The 20,805-nt window shown below is 37.5% G+C and overlaps 2 protein-coding genes across 2 annotated transcripts in view; one reads left to right on the forward strand and one right to left on the reverse strand.

Annotated features, from left to right (window-relative positions):
• LOC107689794 (ras guanyl-releasing protein 3-like) overlaps nt 1-13,747 on the forward strand; it is a 34,400-nt gene extending 20,653 nt beyond the window's left edge. The window contains exons 5-17 of the mRNA XM_016487948.1: nt 1,104-1,235; nt 1,837-1,984; nt 2,672-2,845; nt 3,783-3,899; nt 4,318-4,593; nt 4,731-4,811; nt 5,238-5,351; nt 5,614-5,729; nt 6,562-6,709; nt 8,891-8,927; nt 9,703-9,852; nt 10,188-10,573; nt 12,720-13,747. Of these exons, the coding sequence (XP_016343434.1) occupies nt 1,104-1,235; nt 1,837-1,984; nt 2,672-2,845; nt 3,783-3,899; nt 4,318-4,593; nt 4,731-4,811; nt 5,238-5,351; nt 5,614-5,729; nt 6,562-6,709; nt 8,891-8,927; nt 9,703-9,852; nt 10,188-10,573; nt 12,720-12,728 (1,888 nt within the window). The 3' untranslated portion in view covers nt 12,729-13,747. The remainder of the gene's footprint in view (nt 1-1,103; nt 1,236-1,836; nt 1,985-2,671; nt 2,846-3,782; nt 3,900-4,317; nt 4,594-4,730; nt 4,812-5,237; nt 5,352-5,613; nt 5,730-6,561; nt 6,710-8,890; nt 8,928-9,702; nt 9,853-10,187; nt 10,574-12,719) is intronic.
• Nucleotides 13,748-14,694: 947 nt separating this feature from the next.
• Nucleotides 14,695-20,805, reverse strand: part of fam98a (family with sequence similarity 98 member A) — an 8,662-nt gene continuing 2,551 nt past the window's right edge. Inside the window, exons 5-8 of the mRNA XM_016487949.1 lie at nt 19,403-19,483; nt 18,186-18,302; nt 17,895-18,062; nt 14,695-17,362 (exon numbers count right to left, since the gene is read on the reverse strand). Coding sequence (XP_016343435.1) covers nt 16,724-17,362; nt 17,895-18,062; nt 18,186-18,302; nt 19,403-19,483 — 1,005 coding nt within the window. The 3' untranslated portion in view covers nt 14,695-16,723. The remainder of the gene's footprint in view (nt 17,363-17,894; nt 18,063-18,185; nt 18,303-19,402; nt 19,484-20,805) is intronic.

Here is a 20,805-nt window from a genome sequence, read left to right on the forward strand (position 1 = left end):
AGAAGTTTGTTATGCTTACCAGGGCTGTATTTATTTGATATGTACAGTATAAATACTGTAATATTTTGAAATATTATTACCATTTAAAATGTTTTATATTTGAATATATATTATAATGTAATATATTTCTGTGATGTGAATTTTCAGCAGCCATTACTCCAGTCTTCTTTGTCACATGATCCTGCAGAAATTTTTCTAATATGCTGATTTAGTGCTCAAGAAACATTCATATTTTGTTTTGAGAATGTTGCACAATTTGACGATATTGGCCTATTTTGCCAAAATATTGTAGTCCATTAGATGCACAGCCTTTAACATAAACAGCAGGAAGAGTTTTCTCTTCCCTTTTAATTGGTAGTTATTTAAAATAAATCCTAAATTTGCAGGATTACACAGTTGGGTATTTTTATTATTATTTTATATTTGCATTTTTTTTAATTGTTTTTTTCCTTGTTGTGTGTTACCCAAAATAGACCTGCAAACCATTTTTAGGTTACAACATACCAGTTAAGAACCACAGCTTTAAAATACCATGATATTCCATCTAAACACTATGTTGCTGCATATAAATATGGTCATTCTTGCTTCAAAGTATTATCTCGTACCATCACTGTACCATGGTGCCGCCACAATACTTTTTTGTAAGTGTAAGATGAGTTTAATTACCACAAACAGCAAACCAACAAAACAAATGTTTGCAGAGTTGTGAACTGTTTCTATCTTTTGCGTTTGTGGTCTAAACAGACTCTGCTTCAAGGTTACAGTTCCCCACAAGTAAGTACGGTGATGATGGGTTTGAAGATTTTCTCATGGCTGTTACCTGACAACAAACAGCATTAAGTATGGCAGCTGGAGCAGTACTGAGAGGAAACTGATATATACAATGTGATTGGACAAGCAATTCATCAGCCTGCAGTTACAACAATTAGGTTTCTATCATTTCGTTGAAATGTAAATGAGCTGGGGCAGAAAAAAAAAACTTTCTCTGAAATACAGAGAGCCATTTGTACACTTTGGTAAACACTTTGTGTTTAGCCACAGCAATGAAAGTGCAATGTAATTTACAACTTTCAAACCTGTGTTTTGTGTGTGTGTGTGTGTAGGTACTGGATAGCTGAATTCCCTGCAGAGTTTGATCTGGATCTAGGTTTGATCCGTGTTACAGAAGAATTTCGAGATGCAGCCGCTCAGCTGGGTGGTGACGAGCACATTAAACTACTTGACATTTCTACAATGTGAGTGTTGTTACAACACACAAACACTCACACAGGTTCTGATGGTTGTTTATCTGCTCACAGTGTGCCGATCATTGACTGCGTCAGTACTATTGACCTATTTGGCTTTAATCATGAGCACCGGTTTGATCGAGATGAAGATACTTTGTTATAAATTCAAATGTTGCCCTTTTATGGCATAACTTGACACTAATGAGCATGTGTTTTAATCACTGGTTCAGATTATGTGGAAATTATTGCATAGAGCATTATCCACCTGTCGCTTAGACTTTGTCACTAATTAACACTGAATGGCATCTTAAATTTCACACATTAGAATTCAGGAGATCATTTCATGATTATATTATGAGATTATGGCAGATGTCTTGTCATATTTGGTTAATGAGCCTAAACTAAATTATTGTTTGTGCTGAGACAACAGTGTGACATTATTTAAAGGAAGATCCATTTTCTAAATATTATGTTGAATTAATATTGTTATATTGTTGGAGAATATAATAATACTGAAAGTTTGGGGGAAAAAATGAACCATTTTTAATGTATTGTGTAGTAATAGACTATGAATGAACATAAAACAGTGAAAACATGTTTATCTCTTCAGCCCCTCATATGACTGGATGCGTAAACTGACTCAGCGAAAGAAGCAGGTGAAGAAGGGTAAAGCGTCACTGCTGTTTGATCATCTGGAACCCATTGAGTTGGCCGAACACCTCACCTTCTTAGAGTACAAGTCCATCAGAAGGATATCGGTTAGTGTGCACAGCAGAAATGGAAAAATAGTGTTTCCTTCACCTGGGAAGGCTGGCAGCTGTATGCATATGAGAACACACTTTGGTTCACTTATCAGCTCTGCTGATATTTTCCATCGTCCTGCATTGTTATTCTTAGCAGCTAACACTCAAGTATTTTTTAGTTAGCAATCATCCTTCCTTTATCCATTCCTCCCTTCTAAATCAGTACTAAACTTTGGGAAAATAATGTGATAGAAGCTCTGGAAAACCATGACATTTAAACGAATGGTTCAGCCAAAAATTAAAATTTCATGAAAATGTACTCACCCTCAGTAGTAGTAGTTTGGACTCTCATTCTAAAGGATCTATGGTTAGCAAGTGATGTAATGCTAAATGCATAAGAGACAAAGGGGATTATTCAGGACGAATCGATTCACTAAAATCCAACTTTCCAACCCAAGACTGTTTAAGATGAGCCGATTCACTAGAATGAAACCGATTCACTTCCAACAATACATCAGACTGACTATTTAATTTAGCACGTTTATTCACTGGTTGCAAAAAGAGGCTTGTTACTGGAAAAGTTGTGTTACTTTGAAAACAGCTGAACTACTGTCACATGACTTTGTAGTTGGTAGCAGTGCTGCTTTTAATTTGTTTCTCTCTAAGACTGGTATGAATGTGTCTTTATGTTTATGTTCTCAGTTCACAGATTACCAGAGTTACGTAATTCATGGCTGTCTAGTGGATAACCCCACATTAGAGCGCTCTATCGCTCTGTTCAACGGGATCTCCCAGTGGGTTCAACTGATGGTTCTCAGTAAACTCACCCCTCAGCACAGAGCAGAGGTCATCAACAAATACATCCATGTTGCACAGGTAAGAACATACTGTACATGTATCTTCAGCTTGCCTATAGAAATAGGAATATTCCTAAGAATATTCCTAAAGAATTAATATAATATATAATAAAACAGGGGTAATAATAAAACATGTGAAAGAAAATCAAATTACAGGAAATGCAACTTCAAGGTGATGAAACCCATAAAATGATTGAATTACTCATTACGAAGGACTAAGTATGGTAAAAGGCCAGTAATCTTGAAAATAAACATGCATTCTGGGTAACACACTAAAGTGACACGCTGTCTGACTGTACTGTTGATTACGCTAATGCGTGACCCTTTACCCAGCAAACCAGTTTCTGTCAGTGCATTCTGAAAACAGCTAGATGACATTTCCAGCCCCTTTGATATGTAAATGTCTGCCAGCGAAAGAGTGCGAGGGAGCCTCCTGCCTGCTCTCCTGCCGCCAGGGGTGTATGAAACACCTCTATTGTGAAGAGCACCCAGGCATCCCTTCAGTACAAAGCTGGTGCTTTTAGTATCTGTTTTAAGGCCTGCTGGGCATGATCCATGTCAGCTAATAGATGTTAAGTGTCGAGCTGTCGAGTTGCTGGAGCTCAAGTAATAAAGGAGAGCTGTGCTTTTATGAGATCAGCCAGCACTTGTGCAATTATGCTGCAAATGAAAAGCCCTAGATTATATGTGAACTAATGGATCAAATCTATCTATCTATCTATCTATCTATCTATCTATCTGTCTATCTATTGGAGCTCAAGTAATAAAGGAGAGCTGTGCTTTTATGAGATCAGCCAGCACTTGTGCAATTATGCTGCAAATGAAAAGCCCTAGATTATATGTGAACTAATGGATCAAATCTATCTATCTATCTATCTATCTATCTATCTATCTGTCTATCTATCTGTCTATGTATATCTGTCTGACAGTCTATATATCTCTTCTGTCTCTTTCAGAAACTGCTCCACCTGCAGAACTTTAACACGCTGATGGCTGTGGTCGGGGGTCTGAGTCACAGCTCTATTTCCCGCTTGAAGGAAACTCATTCTTACCTCAGCCCAGAGGTCACCAAGGTGCAAAAGTCATTCCAAAAACAGCTGTTTAGTTTTCTCTAAGAATTGTTAAGAAACTACTCACTCCCTTGTCCGTAAAGTCAAACTGTCATTGGAGGCCAGCTCCCAGTGCCGAAGGAGTTCATGTGATGTTGGAAACATTTTATAAGACATAATCTTACAGTGGTCTCTTACAGTGGTCCCTATAGTTTGTTGTACAAAAAGGTTTTGCTCATTGCAGATGTTACTTGGTTTGATATTTTGTCATATAATGCAAATGAATACATTTTAGGTTTAATTTAAGTGTAATTTCAGGCCCCTGTATATGAGAAATGCACTAAAAAGAAAAAAAGCGAGTGGTCGGACGTGTGATATCTAGAACATATAACAGAAAGTGGTGATTAATTTCAGTAACTGTCATTTTCTATGCTACTGACAGATCTGGAGTGAAATGACAGAGCTGGTTTCGTCAAAAGGCAATTACTGTGCTTACCGCAAAGCCTTCAGTGAAAGCGAAGGGTTTAAGATCCCAATCCTAGGTGTTCACCTGAAGGACCTGATCGCCGTGCACGTGGTCTTCCCGGACTGGGTGGAGGATGGGAAAGTGAACATCGTGAAGATGCAGCAGCTGTATCTCACCTTTAATGAGCTGGTGTCCCTGCAGAGCGCTGTGGCTCAGGTTGAGCCCAACATGGACCTGATCTACCTACTCACTGTGGGTTCTGCTCGCACGTCTCTGGTCATAGATCTCCACATTCAATCAAAGTCTCACCGCAGCACTGAATCACAGTGGTTTTGTCCACTTGGGGAAATTATTGGCTTTAATTTTATTTTATGTCTTTTTTTGTAAAGCTGTCCTTGGATCTGTACTACACAGAGGATGAAATATATGAGCTGTCCCTGCTTAGAGAACCCCGTAACCCCAAATCTCAGGTAAGATGACAGTACGGCCCATGCGTGCTCTGCTCATTCACTACTGTTCAGAAATTCATACTCTTTTTTTTGTAAATTAATTTAATACTTTTATTTAGCAAGGATGCGTTAAATTGATCAGAAGTGACAGTAAAGACATATATAATGTTACAAAATGATTTGCATTGAAAAATAATTGCTTATTTTTTTTAAATCCTTTGAATTGCAGTGTTATGACTCATAGCCACTAATTCAACATGTTTTGGTCATTTAATTGAACATTTTCATAAGATTATCCTGTCTTATACTGTAACCCATTTGATATTGTGTTCACAACTGTAATCGATTTCTTCCTCTCTCTTAAGGAATTTCTGCTGGAAAGGGTCTCTTTTGTAAAAATCAGCACAGAACAGAATTGATTTCATAACATCCATGTTTTTTCTGCAGCCCACGTCACCCACAACGCCCAACAAACCTCTGGCTCCACTGGACTGGGCCTCTGGGGTCACCACCAAACCAGATCCCTCAGTGGTCAACAAACACATCAGGAAAGTTGTGGATGTAAGATGTTGTCAGCATCAATACTCACAGACATTTATGATATTGATAAAACCATAATATTATGATTATGTCAAGCCTATTTCTAATTGCCTGAATGGTTTAATCAGATGAATTTGATTATATGGTATATTATATCAATGCACATTTTTTATGCCACATACAGAGAACAGTCCAGTCATTTAACAGATGTGTGTATTTAGCTTTTGCTCATTGCAACACATTCACTAAACTTATGTATTCCTGTTATTCATTGCATGTGAAGTCTGTCTTTCGTAACTACGACCACGACCGTGATGGATACATATCTCAGGAAGACTTTGAGAGTATCGCTGCAAATTTCCCTTTCCTCGATTCCTTCTGCGTGCTTGATAAAGACCAGTAAGTAGGAAAAGCGTGTGAAATGTGTGATTCTTGTAACAGGCCCCTGCAGTGCCAAACTGCTAATAGTGTTTGTTGGTGAGAGCAGCTCATAGTCTGTGTTGATGATCCTTTATAAGCCTGGGCAGAGATTTAGAAGCGCTCGATGATATTGGAAGGGACGCATTTTCGGTACATCATCTCATTTCTGACAGGGTCAATTTAGTGTGTCTGGAAATTCCACAAAGGGTTCTTCTCAACCATGCTAAACTCGTAAGCATGTTTAATCGCTGTAAATGGAGCAGAGCATGGAATGCCGACAAAACAACACCCATGATGTAATATTTCAACAACAATAATACATTTTTAAACAGCATTTAAGTGCAGTGTTTTTTGCGTTTTGGGAAAATACGGCAAATATTTACGCCTGATGCTTTCTGTACCACTGGATGAATGCATAAAAGATTATTTATGTATTTATTTTTAATGATCAGAGAAAATGCATCGTGTAATGCATCATTAGTCACTTCAGGCCATGCAGCTGCTCAGTGTGGGCTACCTGCTGCACTGTCAAAAGGCTGAAGGTCATATCTCCCGGGGAAGGATGCACAGCATCAGGCATGCACAGACTCTCTCACACACTCAGAAATTCCCCAGGCGTCCTCTGTGGTTAATCTTAGCAGTTCAGCACTCAAACCGCATTACTGGCATGTGACTGCATGCATTTCTCATGAGCTCTTGCACTCACACTAATGGTTCTATTCAGATATCGTACCTGTTTTGACACAGGAAGCAAAGAAATACTGCTTTATGAGCTGGAGGATATCATGATGATCTCTCTCTTTTTGTGCAGGGATGGATTGATCAGTAAGGATGAGATGATTGCTTATTTCCTGCGTGCCAATCCGCTGCTGCAGTGTAAGATGGGGCCTGGATTTATTCACAACTTCCAGGAGATGACTTACCTGAAGCCAACGTTCTGTGAACACTGCGCTGGATTTGTAAGAGCTGATTTTATTTGGCTCATAAAGAGCTACTAAATTTACTTTCCACTCACATAAGCACAACTGGTAATGTATTCTGGGAGATTTCTGCAGTGCAGTGCTTATGCAGAGATACTCTCTGAGACTGAAGTTCAGTAGAAGTCTTCTGAGGGCTTCAGCACTGCGTGTGTATGTGTGTGTGCAAACAAGAATACCTAGCAAGACCTGAGTTTACCACAACATCACTGAATCGATGCAGACAGTGTTTAAAGGTTAAATCCGACCTTAAAACCACAGTGTCTAGCTGTTTCTCACTCCCAAGATTTCTGGCTAGTTAAGTTAAAAATTTTATTGCTATTCTTCTCATTACAGGCCAAGTGGCTGACCATTAAAAGTAATGAAATGCACTACCATTCGTAAGTTTGGGGTCAGTCACATTTTTATTTTTCTTAAAGAAATTTAATACTTTTATTTAGCAAGAATGCTTTAAATTGATCAAAAGTGACAGTAAAGACATTTCTAGTGTTACAAACAATTTCTATTTCATATAAATGCTGTTCTTTTTATTACTTTCTATTCATTGCTGTTTCTACAAAAATAATAAGCATCTGTTTTTAACGTTAATAATAGGAAATGTTTCTTGAGCATTGAATCAGCATATTAGAATGATTTCTGACGGATCATGTGACACTGAAGACTGGAGCAATGGCGGCTGAAAAATTCAACTTTGCTATCACTTGAATACATAACAATTTTAATATATGAAAATAGAAACTTAAGTTGTAATTATATTTCACAATTAAACTTGTGCCGGTATTCGGTACTGCGATATATCACGGTAATTAATATGCACGATATTGTTATCGTGGGCACTTCTAAATACCGTGAATAATTATATATTACAAATTATTCCGAATTTTGAATGCATTTTAAGAATACTTTTCCCATCAACTGGTCAAAATGCACAACACCGCTGTATGCTGCGTGAAAGACGCATGCGCACTCTGATGTAAATAAGCGCGGACGAGAAGCACATGGCGGAACATGTGAGAGACGCTCTGGATGAAAGCGCACTTTCACTCTCTGACATTCTTCTGAACATTCATTAATCTTAGGTATTCCAATATTTAATAACATGTTAAAATCGAAAGTTGCAACTGTGTTATTTAATGAGCTAACATGAACTAAGACTTGTATTTTTTAAACAAAGATTAATGACTTCTGCAGCAAATGTAGCTATTGCTCATTGTGAATGTTAATGCATTAACTAAGGTTAACTAATGAGGTCTTATTGTAAAGTGATACCTATTGGTCTTTATAGTTCTTTTGCACTTTAATCTGTGTAAAACTTTTAACTTTATACATTTTTCTGTATTGCTTTATTGCATTTAAATGTTCAGTTATTTTTGTTATTAGAAAAGTTATTAAACCTGTTATACTGTATTATGAGAACACTTTTTTAAAACAAAATATCAATATCGCGATAATACCGTATACCGTGATAAAAGCATTAGCAATTAATCGCAACATGAAAATTTGATACCGGCATATCTCTATTCACAATATAACTGTTTCGACTGCATATTTGATTAAAGCAGCCTTGATGAGCATAAGAGACTTCTTTCTAAAACATTAAAAAGTAAAAGTATTACCGACCCCAAACTTTTCAACAAGAAGAAATTGAGGATGTTTTTGGATTATTTAACAAAACATACAACCACTGGATTTTTTTTTTTTTTTTTTAAATATAGAACAGAAGTTATGTACAAAATGATGTCTTTCCTAGTAAATGCAGCACATTTCCTGTTGCCACTGAACTAAATATTCAGGGCTGATGAACTATAGAGTGAGTGTTTAGGTATAGTCACTGCTGCTCAAATCGTTCTGTATTTACACAGATGGTTAGACAGGAATCCGCTGAGTTAACACACACATTCTTTTAAACAGACTTTCAGACACGCACACACACACACACACACACACACAGAGATCCACCTTGTCACACTGTATTGCACAGGAAGGGTGTAATGTGTGGAAGTATCCTGTTTATTATTCATGGGTCTGTGTACAGAAAACCATAAACTCAAACAGCATGAACCTGCTGCTTCTGCCCCCAATTTATATTTACTTACATGCTTCTCTCTCTCCATTTTGTTGTCTTCATGCCCTTCCTTTTCACCCCGTGGTCCATGGTTTCAGCTCTGGGGAATTATTAAACAAGGATACAAGTGCAAAGGTAAAAAATAAATAAATAGGGCCAATCACAGTAGATGTTGATGCTTGAGGAGTGCACTAATCTTGTAAATTCATTACTAGTTTCTTTTCTCGGTAACACTTTCTATGAAGCCCGTATTTATAATACATTATAAGGGTATTCTTAAGGCATTATAATGAATGCATAATGCATTATAAAAAAAATTATAATATGTTATATCAACTCATGAATAATCATAAAAACAATTATAATACATCATAATACTTACGTATTTGTGGTTATAAGTTTAGGAGTATGATTATTTATAACACACAATGAACACCATATTAAATCTACTTAATTTACAGTATAATGGACTGTATCATATCTTGACATTGTTTATTTAAGATCTGCACAGTATCTTACTACAGCTTGTGAGTGGTTAGGTGTGGAGTGTTATTTGAGTGTTCCCTGTGAGGCTAATATTAATTTTGATGTGAGCTAGTTAATAATTTCAACTGAAAAAAATGCAATGTTTATATGTTAGGTTACATTTTATTTATAATGCCTTACGAATACCTTTATAATGTATTATAAATACGGACTTCATAGAAAGTGTTACCCTTTTCTCTGTTTATTTAGTTGATATTAGTGGCTTATTAGATATCCTGTTTATCACATTTAAAAAAAGAATATAAATTGGTCCCATGCATGTGTGCGTAATATTTTAATAAATACATTTTTTACACTTTTTTATTGTATACAATTGTCATCTATATATCCAGGTAAATGCACACTTTCTGCTGTTTGTTTTCAGACTGTGGTGTGAACTGCCATAAACAGTGTCGTGAGCTACTGGTTTTGGCGTGTCGACGTCTCCCTCGGTCCACATCACTGGGCAATGTGTCTCCTGGAGTGCTCACACACAGCTCTTTACCCAGCAGCCCCAACCTGCCCACCTGTAAAGGTGAAAATACACCTGTACAGTACATCACCATCTGCTTATCTCCGAGTAAAACAGGGTGAAATGCATAGATGAGTGTGATCTCTCTCTCTCTCTCTCTCTCTCTCTCTCTCAAGCACACACAAACATACACTTAACATTGAAAATAGCTGTATCGTCTTTTCTACATCCATTTTTTTATTAAAATCATTTAATGTGAAAGTTAGTATCATCGTATGGTTTCACTGAAAAAAAACGACTATTTGCCAGTCACTGATTAAACATAAATCAAGATATATTCTTTGCAAACAAGTTCCCAATTCCCTTTGCTAACATTCTCTTGTCCTGTTACTGCACAGATGATGATGAGGTGTTTACGTTCCCTGCTGTGTCGCCATCGTCAGGCTCTGACCTGGAGGGAAAGTCCATCACCCTGATGACCGGTTCAGCTCAGCGCATCTCAGTGCGGCTCCAGAGAGCCACCACCAGTCAGGCGACGCAGACAGAACCCCTGTGGTCCGAAAATGGCTGGGTGGCCATTGCAGACAGCGGGTCACACACCTTCCCCAAAATGAGGTACAGGCCACACCGCAAAGCATCCAAGAGCAAAGGCTTTGCTCGCTGGGAGAACGACACACAGAGTTCGGCAGCGTCGAGGAACAGCAGGAACTCACATGAGCACAGCGAAGATTCACAGCAGAATGGACTCGCACAACAACATATGAACAGAACTAGGACCTCTGAGGTATGATTGAGCGAAAAGCATCTCATTTGAATTCTGAAGAAATGATCCTGTAAATATTTTTAAAGCTGCAGTGTGTTGTCCTCAGATTTGTATGAGTAGGAAGACCTTGTGTATCCCACAAACCAACCAAACCACTGGTTTCACTGTCTTTTAATTCCTACATCCCTTCCTGCCTCTCTCATGGCCCTGAAACAGGTTTTTATGAAACTTTGCTCAACCATTGCCATGGAAACGCCAAGGTTCCACGGTCTGGCCCCTTCTCTCGTCGCTCTAGAGATAATCTTCATCAGAGGCCGCAGAGTCATGAGCACCACAGCACTCATGCTGATGGGCCTAAATATGGAGTAGCACTAACCTGAGTAGGGCTCTAGGCTGTTATTTTAGGACCTGGCAGACACTTTGTTTTGGGTTAAAATGCAGAGCATATGTCTGACCAGGATTGTGTTGCTGTGTTTGATAAATTCAGATCTCTATGTCATTTGTAGAACAGGCTTTAAAAAGGCAGGGTCACTTGACACACACAGGGATTATACTGTTGTTGCACCTGTCAGTGTTACAATGCAGAATTGCTTTTTTTCTTTTTCTTTTTTTTTTAGGTGATCAGCTCATGAATATTCATGTTTAAGTAACGTAACATTTATTTATCTTTTTAGGTGGAAATATAAAACCACAATACTTCAATCAAACTATTTTTAAAATAATAATTATCATCGTAATTATAATCATTTATTTTTTATGTTACAGATGTGGATTTCTTTTCATTAAAACTAACAAATTTCTTACAGAAAAAAAAAATAATTACACTACCATTCAAAAGTTTGGGGTAAGTTTTTTTTTAATGTTTTTGAAAGAAATATATTTTGCTCATCAAGGATGCATTTATTTGGTAAAAACTACAATAAAAACATTTATATTGTGAAATAGTTACAATATAAAATTAATTATTTCTATTTAATATATACTATATTTAAAATATACAGAGGCAGACAAAGTACTCAACTCCATTACTTGAGTGAAAGTACAGATACTGCTGGTCAAATAATATTGTGTTTTATTAGGAGACGCACAACAGTTCTTCTGTAGCTTTATAGGTAATATTTTCACCTACACAATTTAGCAAAATCAGACAATATTGTGTCTAAAATATACCACAATATTAACTTCTTATTATTGAATTGTTGTAAATAAATATCACATTTGCAGCTGGTCAGTGTTCAAAAAATGCTGGGAAATCTCTTCATGTAGCCCTACAAGAGTGATTACTGATAAACTGTCTGAAAAAAAGAGTCACGTATTAGAGAAGAAAAAAAATCACCCACTGACTTTCAAAGCTGCTACATAGTAACGACTTTCTAGTTCGAGGATCTTGATAGAAATGTAGTGGAGTGAAAAGTACAATATTTGTCTTTCAAATGTAGTGAAGTTAAAGTCATAAGTTCCCAGAAAAAATAATACTCAAGTAAAGTACAGATACTCAAAAAGTGTACTTAAGTACAATACTCAAGTAAATGTACTTAGTTTCTGTCCGCCTCTGTAAATATATAATAAATATAAATGTATAAATAAATATAAATATTTACATTATAATATATTTTAAAATGTAATTCATTCTTATTATGGTAAAGCTGAATGTTGCTGTTTCATATTATTGTGGAAACCATGACATTTGTGTCAAGATTGTTTAATAAATAGAATTTCAAAAGAACAGTAATGATTTTGTAAATAAAAATCTTTTGTCTTTTGATCAATTTAATGCATCCTTGCTGAATAAAAGTTTTTTTTTTTTTTAAATCCTCAGACTTTTGAATTGTAGTGTACACTGATTGACATATTTGCCAGACAATATAAAACAAAAATCTAAGATTTTCAAAATTTAAGAAAGTTCATTTTCTAGTGATTGAAGAAACACCTTTTTTTTTCATTTTCTTAAGAAAATTTAAATTTTCCAGGGTGTTGCTATATGGTTGCTAAGGTGTTCTGAGCAGTTTTAGCATGTTGCTATACAGTTACTAGAGTGTTCAGAGTTTGCTTACTTCCCCCAAAAATCCCAAATGCATACTGAAATTGTCCTGAGCAGGCAGCACTAATTATTTTCCTTAAACAAACAAGTCATGTGTCCTCATGATCTTCCACTGTGTGTTTTCAGATCAGCTGACTTGACTGCTCTGTGGGCCCATGCAGGACACCCTGGAGCCTGTCAGGACCATGGCCCAGAGGGCTGTCCGCTCTAGGGGGCGTGCTGGGGTGCCTCATGCCTCCGGTGGATCAGGAATAGGGCCACTATTTCTACAGCCACAGTAAAAGAGGTGCGGCAGGCAACCCGCTGACTGAACTGGGGGAAGGGTTGCATCAAAGGAAAGGTCTCGGACTAAACAGAGAGTGACTGCACTGTGCTGTCCTGTAACAGACAGGTTGGAAACCTAACAGAATCGCTGGAAGCTGACGTGACGGATACATCAGCGTGAATACTCGGCGTGAAGAGTATTCAAGGTATGCCGTTTCTACTGATTTTCGTTCTCCAAAAGCACTACTCAGAAAGGACACACTGGATGTGAAGGTTATATTCAGGCTGTCTAAAGTCGTAAGTGGAGCTGGCACATGTAACAGAGGGAAAGATGAAGATGAACGCATGTATGATAGAACATTAAAACACTAACTTCATTTATGTGTTACCCAGCAACACATTATGATCTGAAGTGGAAGGTACGTCGAGTTTTAAAACCCTTTACCCCAAATATAATTATAAAAACCACCTACACTCTTTCAAAGATTATTTCTCTAATGTTTTGCACCATAGTTGTGTCTCCTGTGCTTGAGAAAAGGCGGACAAGAGTCCATGAAGTACCTCTGACCTTATGCATCATTACATCAACACTGCTTAGCAACATTGATAGCTATGTAAGGTCGAAAATGATCTTTATATATACGTGAATTCAAAGACTTCAATTCTGCTGACACAGGTGTGCCGTCGACCAGGTGTTTTATATGGCCTCTGTTGCTAAGCGCCAGATGAGTCCATCGATAGTCTGTCGCCAGGGCAACACAGTGTCCTTCAGCACCATATGTTCTGAAATAAGTTTGACACCCAAACATCTCAGCTCAGTTAGAGCCCGACAGGCTGAGATGGGACAAGCCTCATACGATCATTTTTGACTGTGTGTGTGTGTGTGTGTGTGTGTGTGAGAGAGAGAGAGAGTCAGAAACCACACAGGTGGATCAACAGATCAACAAAGACAAACAGTGATTATAGTGAGTCTTTGAGCCTATAGGATTAGATGCTCTTCTGGCACCACAATTGCAGATTTAAAGAGACAGTTGCCCAAAAATTTACATTCTGTCATTTACTCACACTCATGGCTTTCGTAACTAAAATGAGTTTATTTCTTGTATTTATTTTGGAAAACAAAAGGATTTTCATACAATGAAAGTGAATGGTGGCCATGTCTGTCAGGCAAAATTTTCAGTGAATATCAGCTTAAATTTCAGCGTACTCCTCTAAAAAAAATCTATTGAAGGCTTATGAAGACTTGGCATGAGTCGTATGGACAAATATGGTGTTTTTGTCTTGTTGTTGGTTCCCATTCACTTTCATTGTATAGAATATAGCATCTTAAAAGAAGTCTTCACAAAAGAAAGTCATATGGTTTGAAACAAAATGCGAGGAATTAAATGATTACAGAATTAATGTTAGATGCCAGTGGCTCATGTGAATGATATCCTGAAGCAGTTGAGAACCATATCTGTCATCTGAAGCCTTGATGATGAGTAGTGCTGAAAGCACTTACCTGTTGCAAGAATCATTAGAGTATTATTCTAATGCTGTGCTAATGATTCTGCTCTCATCTGTTTGTCTGATAAAATGATGCATGTGTATCTGTAGTGCTAGTTAGCATTCAAATTGTCAGAGATCAGAAGAGAGGTGTTAAAGGCATATGCTAAATTTAATATATTTTGATTTGATGTAACATATAAAGCATACTACTTAAAGGGATAGTTCACCCAAAGATTCTGTCATCGTTTAATCACCTTACAACAACATTTTGAGTAACCTTTTTTTTTTCTCCATACAATGAAAGTTAATGGATACCAAGACTATTTACTTTTTTTTTTCTTTGCTATTATTATTTTTTAGCTTTTTGCAGATATCATTTTTGGTTTAACTATCCCTTTAAAGTGAATAATTTAAGCATGACTTTCAGAGCCTTAGAGTAGCAGAACCTCCTGTGGGATATTTCTAATACATCTGTTGTCTTTCACTTATTGATAAGTAAGAATTACTGCGAAATCGTTGTAATGATAATTCAAGCGCACGTTATTTGACTTATGAGCAGCAGCAGCAGCCATATTAACACATTTTCTTGTGCAAACATCTTTACGTAATACAAGGTTTGCAAAATCAAGAGATGTGTATTGAAAAACTGTCGACTCTTGCCACTTCTGGGCCATCAGATGATATGGCCAATAATTAATGCTGTAAAATGATCAACCTTGTCATTGCTGTATTGATTATAGTCTAATGAATGTTCTGGTTGATGCCAGGTCTACATGAGGAAAAGGTGTACATTTACTACATTTTGAACATCAAACATACAAACATGTTTATTTCCAAGGTTCTCGCTGCACTTACTTTTCCTCACTAAATTTCTGAGCTTCACTATATAAAAAAAAAGAGCAATCTAATTATTATTAGGTTTTTACCAATGCTGAAATAAGGTTGTGTGCAGTGAGCAGGTCATCTCAGCATCTCAGGGTTGCCAGTGAAAATAAGCTTGACCCATAAAACCGATTATTAAACAAGGGACTTTTACCATCTTGGACTGGAATATTTGGAGACCATTTATGTAACTTTAGCTGGAAAACATAAAAGTATTATATTAAAAGTATTTATAGTGTATTTTTGAAGACAAAATATCTGAACATAGATATGAACAGTCTGCTTTAACTAGAATGAGAGTAATAACTGAATACGTCATCTGTAGAAATGTCTGATTCCTTCATTGCACTTGCTGTTCATGGAAAACATCAATAAACACTACCCTAAAACAGACTAATCACAACTATTCAAAACTTTCTTTGGCTTTAAAAAAATTCTAGTTTGTGTTTAATGTTTCCTAATGACTGGTTTAAACTGTGATTAAGTGATGTTGAATGTTGAGAAATGTTTAGGATTTGCTCCATTTTGACGGTATAAAACTAAAATAAATTGCTGTCTATTGCCCTCATGTGGCCACTGTATTTCTAAGCATGTCACCATCACACTGCATCTTAGGAATCTGCATAATTTCTGTAGAATTCTTGTATTTAATTTAGTTGTTTTTGTCACTGTAAATGCTGATATTTTATTGCCACTATAATAATGCAAGAAAATGAAAGAAATTGTCATCATTTGAAATTCATCAGTTTTCTGTGATTACATTTTTTTTTAATAAAATACACCAAAAAAGTGAGCTTTATGGTTTATTTAATCATTCAAAAACCTTTACACATTGTAAAGGTGAACTGTACCATTCTTTCCCAAAACAGCAAAAAGCTCCAATCATGTCAATCAATCAATCTCAGGGTTTCCACACAGTCAGTAAATGAACATCCACACGAGAGCATGACCCTTACTCATGTTAACAAAATCTCACAGAGAGATGAGAGAAAAAAAACAAAAATTTTCATGTGCTGATCGTTGAAATGACAGCTTGGACATTGAGAACTAATGATGTTAAAGTAACATTTCCCTAAATAAAACTAGATTAACAAAAGTTTGATTAACTTCCTAGTATAAGGCTTCGTCAGATTGTCGGGGCAGCGAGATCAGGCAGTAGACTGGACCGATGTCAATCATCAATGAGGAAGGAAGAAGAAAAACCCAGCAACACAAAGTTCATCCTAGTTTTTTGGCAACCCAAGCACGCACTTCCAAATAACTGAAGTAGTTTAAATGGTCTGCCTGAAGCAGAACCATTTAAACCAACCGTACACATGCAGAAGCACATTGTTCATTCAGAGGAGATCTCTGTAAAGCAGACTCCACAGGCACCATGTGAATGATGAGATGTAATGCCTATCCGCTCATTCAGAGGCCTGTGTCTCTCTCGGTCTCCTACCCTCAGAGAATTGTGGGTCCTCTTTGAAGCTGTAGATCACAGTAACCGTCTCTTTTCAGCTAGTAAATTGTCTTCCCTGGCCAAAGCCGGCCTGGTTATACTGTTGCCCACCTTGCTGAAAGAATTGCTCAAATTGCCCTCCTTGGTTAAAATTCTGCCCACCTCTTCCACCCCATCCTCCTCCCTGCCCACTGCCTCTTCCTCTTCCGCCTCCTCCTCCTCCTCTACCCCCACGCCCGCCCCTTCCTCCTCTCTCCTGGTGTCGTCCTCCATCTTGATAGTAGCCTTCGTGCTGGTAACTCCCACCTCCACCCTGATATCCTCCTCCTGAGTACCCTGGTCCTTGCTGGCCTCCTTGGTAGCCTCCTCCTCGATATCCACTGTCCTGGTAATGGCCCTGGTATCCACCTCCTCCAGAGCCATCCTGCCAGTTCCCCTGCGCTTTACCTCCACGGTGGTCTCCTCTCCCACCTCTGCCACCACCTCCACCTCCTCTCTCATGACCTCCACGGCCGCCTTGCTGATCATAGCCACCTCTTCCACCACCTCTTCCTCCGCCACCACCAGAGTAGTACTGTCCTCCACTGCCCCCTTGTGGACCATCTTGCCGTTTCAGCCACGTGGGCATCTCTGGAGGTGGGGCTTCGATCTCATTGGGTCTTCCTCCTCGATCAGGAACACGACCCATCAGGACCTAATAAACAAGACTAATAAATTCACTGGTCCACTACTACTTTTTTTTTTTTTTGAAAGAAACATTAAATGTGACAGTAAAGACTTTTACATTTTTACAAAAATATCTATTTCAAATAAATGCTGTTCTTTTGAACGTTCTATTCTTCAAAGAATGCATAATAGTTTCCACAAAAATATTAAGCTGCACTACTGTTTTTGACATTGATAATGGTGTTTTTTTTAAAACACTAAATCAGCATATTAGAATGATTTCTGAAGTATCATGTGACTGCTGAAAATTCAGCTGTGGAAGAAATTACATTTTAATATATATTTAAATATAAAGCAGTTATTTTCAATTGTAATATTTCACAATATTACTGTTTTTACTTTAGTTTTGATCAAATAAATGCAGCCTTAGTAAGCATAAGAGACTTCCTTCAAAAACATTTGAAAATCTTACCAACCCCTAACTTCTGAAATAGTGCAGCAACAATTAAAAATTACATACAATTTAAAAGAAAGTGAAAATACATTCAAAATTAACCCACCTTGTTAATGGCACAGGCTGTTTTCTCCCTGATGTGACCACTGCTGGTTCTCAAGATCTTTGATAAATCTTCTCTAGCAGCAAACAGGTGAGCCACAGACACTCTGGTTTTAGTGGCCAGCACCACACGAAGAGGCTGGTACACTTTCGTAAGTCTATCAATGTGTGTCTGTATAGAATTACAAGTAATAGAATTACTGTATAGAATCACATTTTTATTCATTATTTTAGTTTAATCAGTGTAAACTTCTTGTTTTATGCTATACGTAAAGTAAAAGAAAGATTCTTGTACCTTGGCTCTTTCCGACCAGCCAAAAGACTGCACCGTCACATCCAGTCGTTTTAGCAACATCTTTCTTCTGACTTCATACTCATTCACAAGTGCTTGATTTATTGCTTCAATTTTCTCCTGGGGGTAAAAAAAAAAAGAGACACACACTTCCAATTAAAATGGGCAATTTAACTCGGTGTTCAAATTTAAAATGGTTAGTTTTAGGGGTGCTCTGATTGATCGGCTACTGATCACTATCGGCCGATAATCACGTTGGGATGATTAATCGGCGGTCTCTAAAATACCGATCTCAAAAAAACAATCTCAAGCTGATGACGTTATAAAGTAATTTGAAAACCTTGTGTGAGACGTAATTTCACAAACAGTGTGAGTGAATCACCGCGCGCGCCCTCTCTTTCTCTCTCAAAATAAGCAAATGGCTTCAAATCACCACATTGCGTCTGTCTATAAGTGAGCTGCACGCTGCACAGTTGATACAGGAATTGTCACTTGCACAGTCGAGGCAGTGACACATCGTCACTAAAGTTTATAAATTGCATTTCTTTTTAATTCTTGCCAGTGTTTAACCATTCAGCGCTCGTGCGCTTCTCCTGGAGACCGTACACTCATGCACACTCGCAGCGCACACACATAACGCCAGGTTCACATTACTCCTTTTGCAGTGCATACGTGGTGCGTATTTTTTCCATGCTCATGTTAATGGATTAAAGCGTTTACTGCACACGGTTGCGGTCTGGCAGTGCGTTCAGGAGCGGTGCGTCTGCAGCAGTGCAGAGATCGTTTCCGCACCGAGTCTATTGCTGCGCACTGTACTGTGTAAAAAAAAAAAGAAATGCAATGCTGAAAAAGCATTTTCAGTGACAATATTTGGATTTGAAATCAAAATAATGGATAAATGTTGTGTTTATGGTAAACAGCCACGGATCAGTAGCGGACTCCTGTGTGAAAGCTGCTTCCCCTCTCACAAGAGTCACCTAAGAGGGGAATTCACCCCATTTTCAAAAATGAAATCCAGGCCCTGAATAAATGTCTAAAAATCCTGATTGGAGTATCACTATAAATAGTTATAAATGATAAAAAGAAGGCTTTAAAAAGATCGGTATCTGTGATCGGTATCGGCAGATACTGCTTTCTATGATCGGCCTAAAAAATCATGATCGGAGCACCCCTAGTTAGTTTAGTGTTTTTAGAAGATAAAAATCTAAATCAGAGCTTACCCAATGTACAGGGCCCAGTGGTTTCTTCAGTAGAGGTTCTCCTATATGAGATGGAGGGACCTTGGACAAAGCTTCCTTCAGCTGTGGGAAAAAATGCATTTGATTAGAACCCACTGGCTTACTGTACAAACAAACAATGACTCTCATTCACCAATTAACATGCACATGCATTCTTATATGAACAGAAAATAATGTAATGCAATATTACATCAGCTTCACAACAGGTGCATCATTCTAATGTTGATTAATCTGGATTCGTCTAAATGGAATGTGTAACTGCAGTTAATAATTAGAATTGGCTCCAAATATGATTGTAAATAAAAACATATTAAGAAATCTTGACTTGGAAGTGTAAAACAGTTTTTAACTGTTTCAACTAATACTATTAAACATTTTTCATTAATTGAAATAAAGCTGAAACCAAATAAATAAAATAAATAAATCAGATGAAAAACCTAAAAATCATGTTTCCTTACTAACTGAAATAAAATAAGTTTAAGATGATGTACTAAGCTTAAAAATATAGCCAAATAATATTTTTTTTGTAAATAATACTAAAATAAAAAGATATTAAAGGGATAGTTCACCCAAAAATGAAAATTAGTCCATTATTTACTCACCCTCAAGCCATCCTAGGCATATATGACTTCCTTCTTTCAGATGAATCCAATCAGAGTTATATTAAAAATTGTCTTTGATCTTCCAAGCTGTTTATTGGCAGTCAGCAGGTGTTGCAGTTCATCAGTCCAAAAGAAGTGAAATAAAGCGCATCCATCCATAATAAAAAGTGCCTCACACAGCTCCGGGGTGGTGAACAAAGGCCTCCTGTAGCGAATCGATGCGTTTTTGTAAGAAAAATAGCCATATTCAAAACGCAATTATCACTTTAATTTAGCTTGCGCCAACAGTTGTACACGGAAGCAGCTCCAGGAGGATGACGTAAGATGTCGGCGTTGCGCATGTGCCGGTGAGTCTCATGAAAACCAACGTTTGTTTACAGGAGCAAAGGAAGCAAAGTTTCCTTACTTATCTCCTCTTGGCTTATATCGAAATCCTCTGACATTCTTCTTTACAAATCCTCGTTTTGTACTTCTAATTCGAGACCATTGCTTTGTTTTGATCTCTCCCCTGCGCTTCTGCATTCGTCACTTCTGAGCGGCGCATGCGCAACGCAGACGCCTACGTCATCCGCCCAGAGCTGCTTCCGTGTACAACAGTGAGCGCAAGCTAGATTAAATTGATTATTACGTTTTAAATGTAATTATTTTTCTTACAAAAACGATTCGATTCGCTACAGGAGTCCTTTGTTCACCCCCCGGAGCCATGTGAGGCACTTTTTATTATGGATGCATGTACTTTATTTCACTTCTTTTGGACTGAAGCACTGCAACACCCGCTGACTG

This window comes from Sinocyclocheilus anshuiensis, unplaced genomic scaffold, assembly GCF_001515605.1.
Source record: "Sinocyclocheilus anshuiensis isolate Anshui unplaced genomic scaffold, SAMN03320099.WGS_v1.1 scaffold918, whole genome shotgun sequence".
Classification (NCBI taxonomy): domain Eukaryota; kingdom Metazoa; phylum Chordata; class Actinopteri; order Cypriniformes; family Cyprinidae; genus Sinocyclocheilus; species Sinocyclocheilus anshuiensis.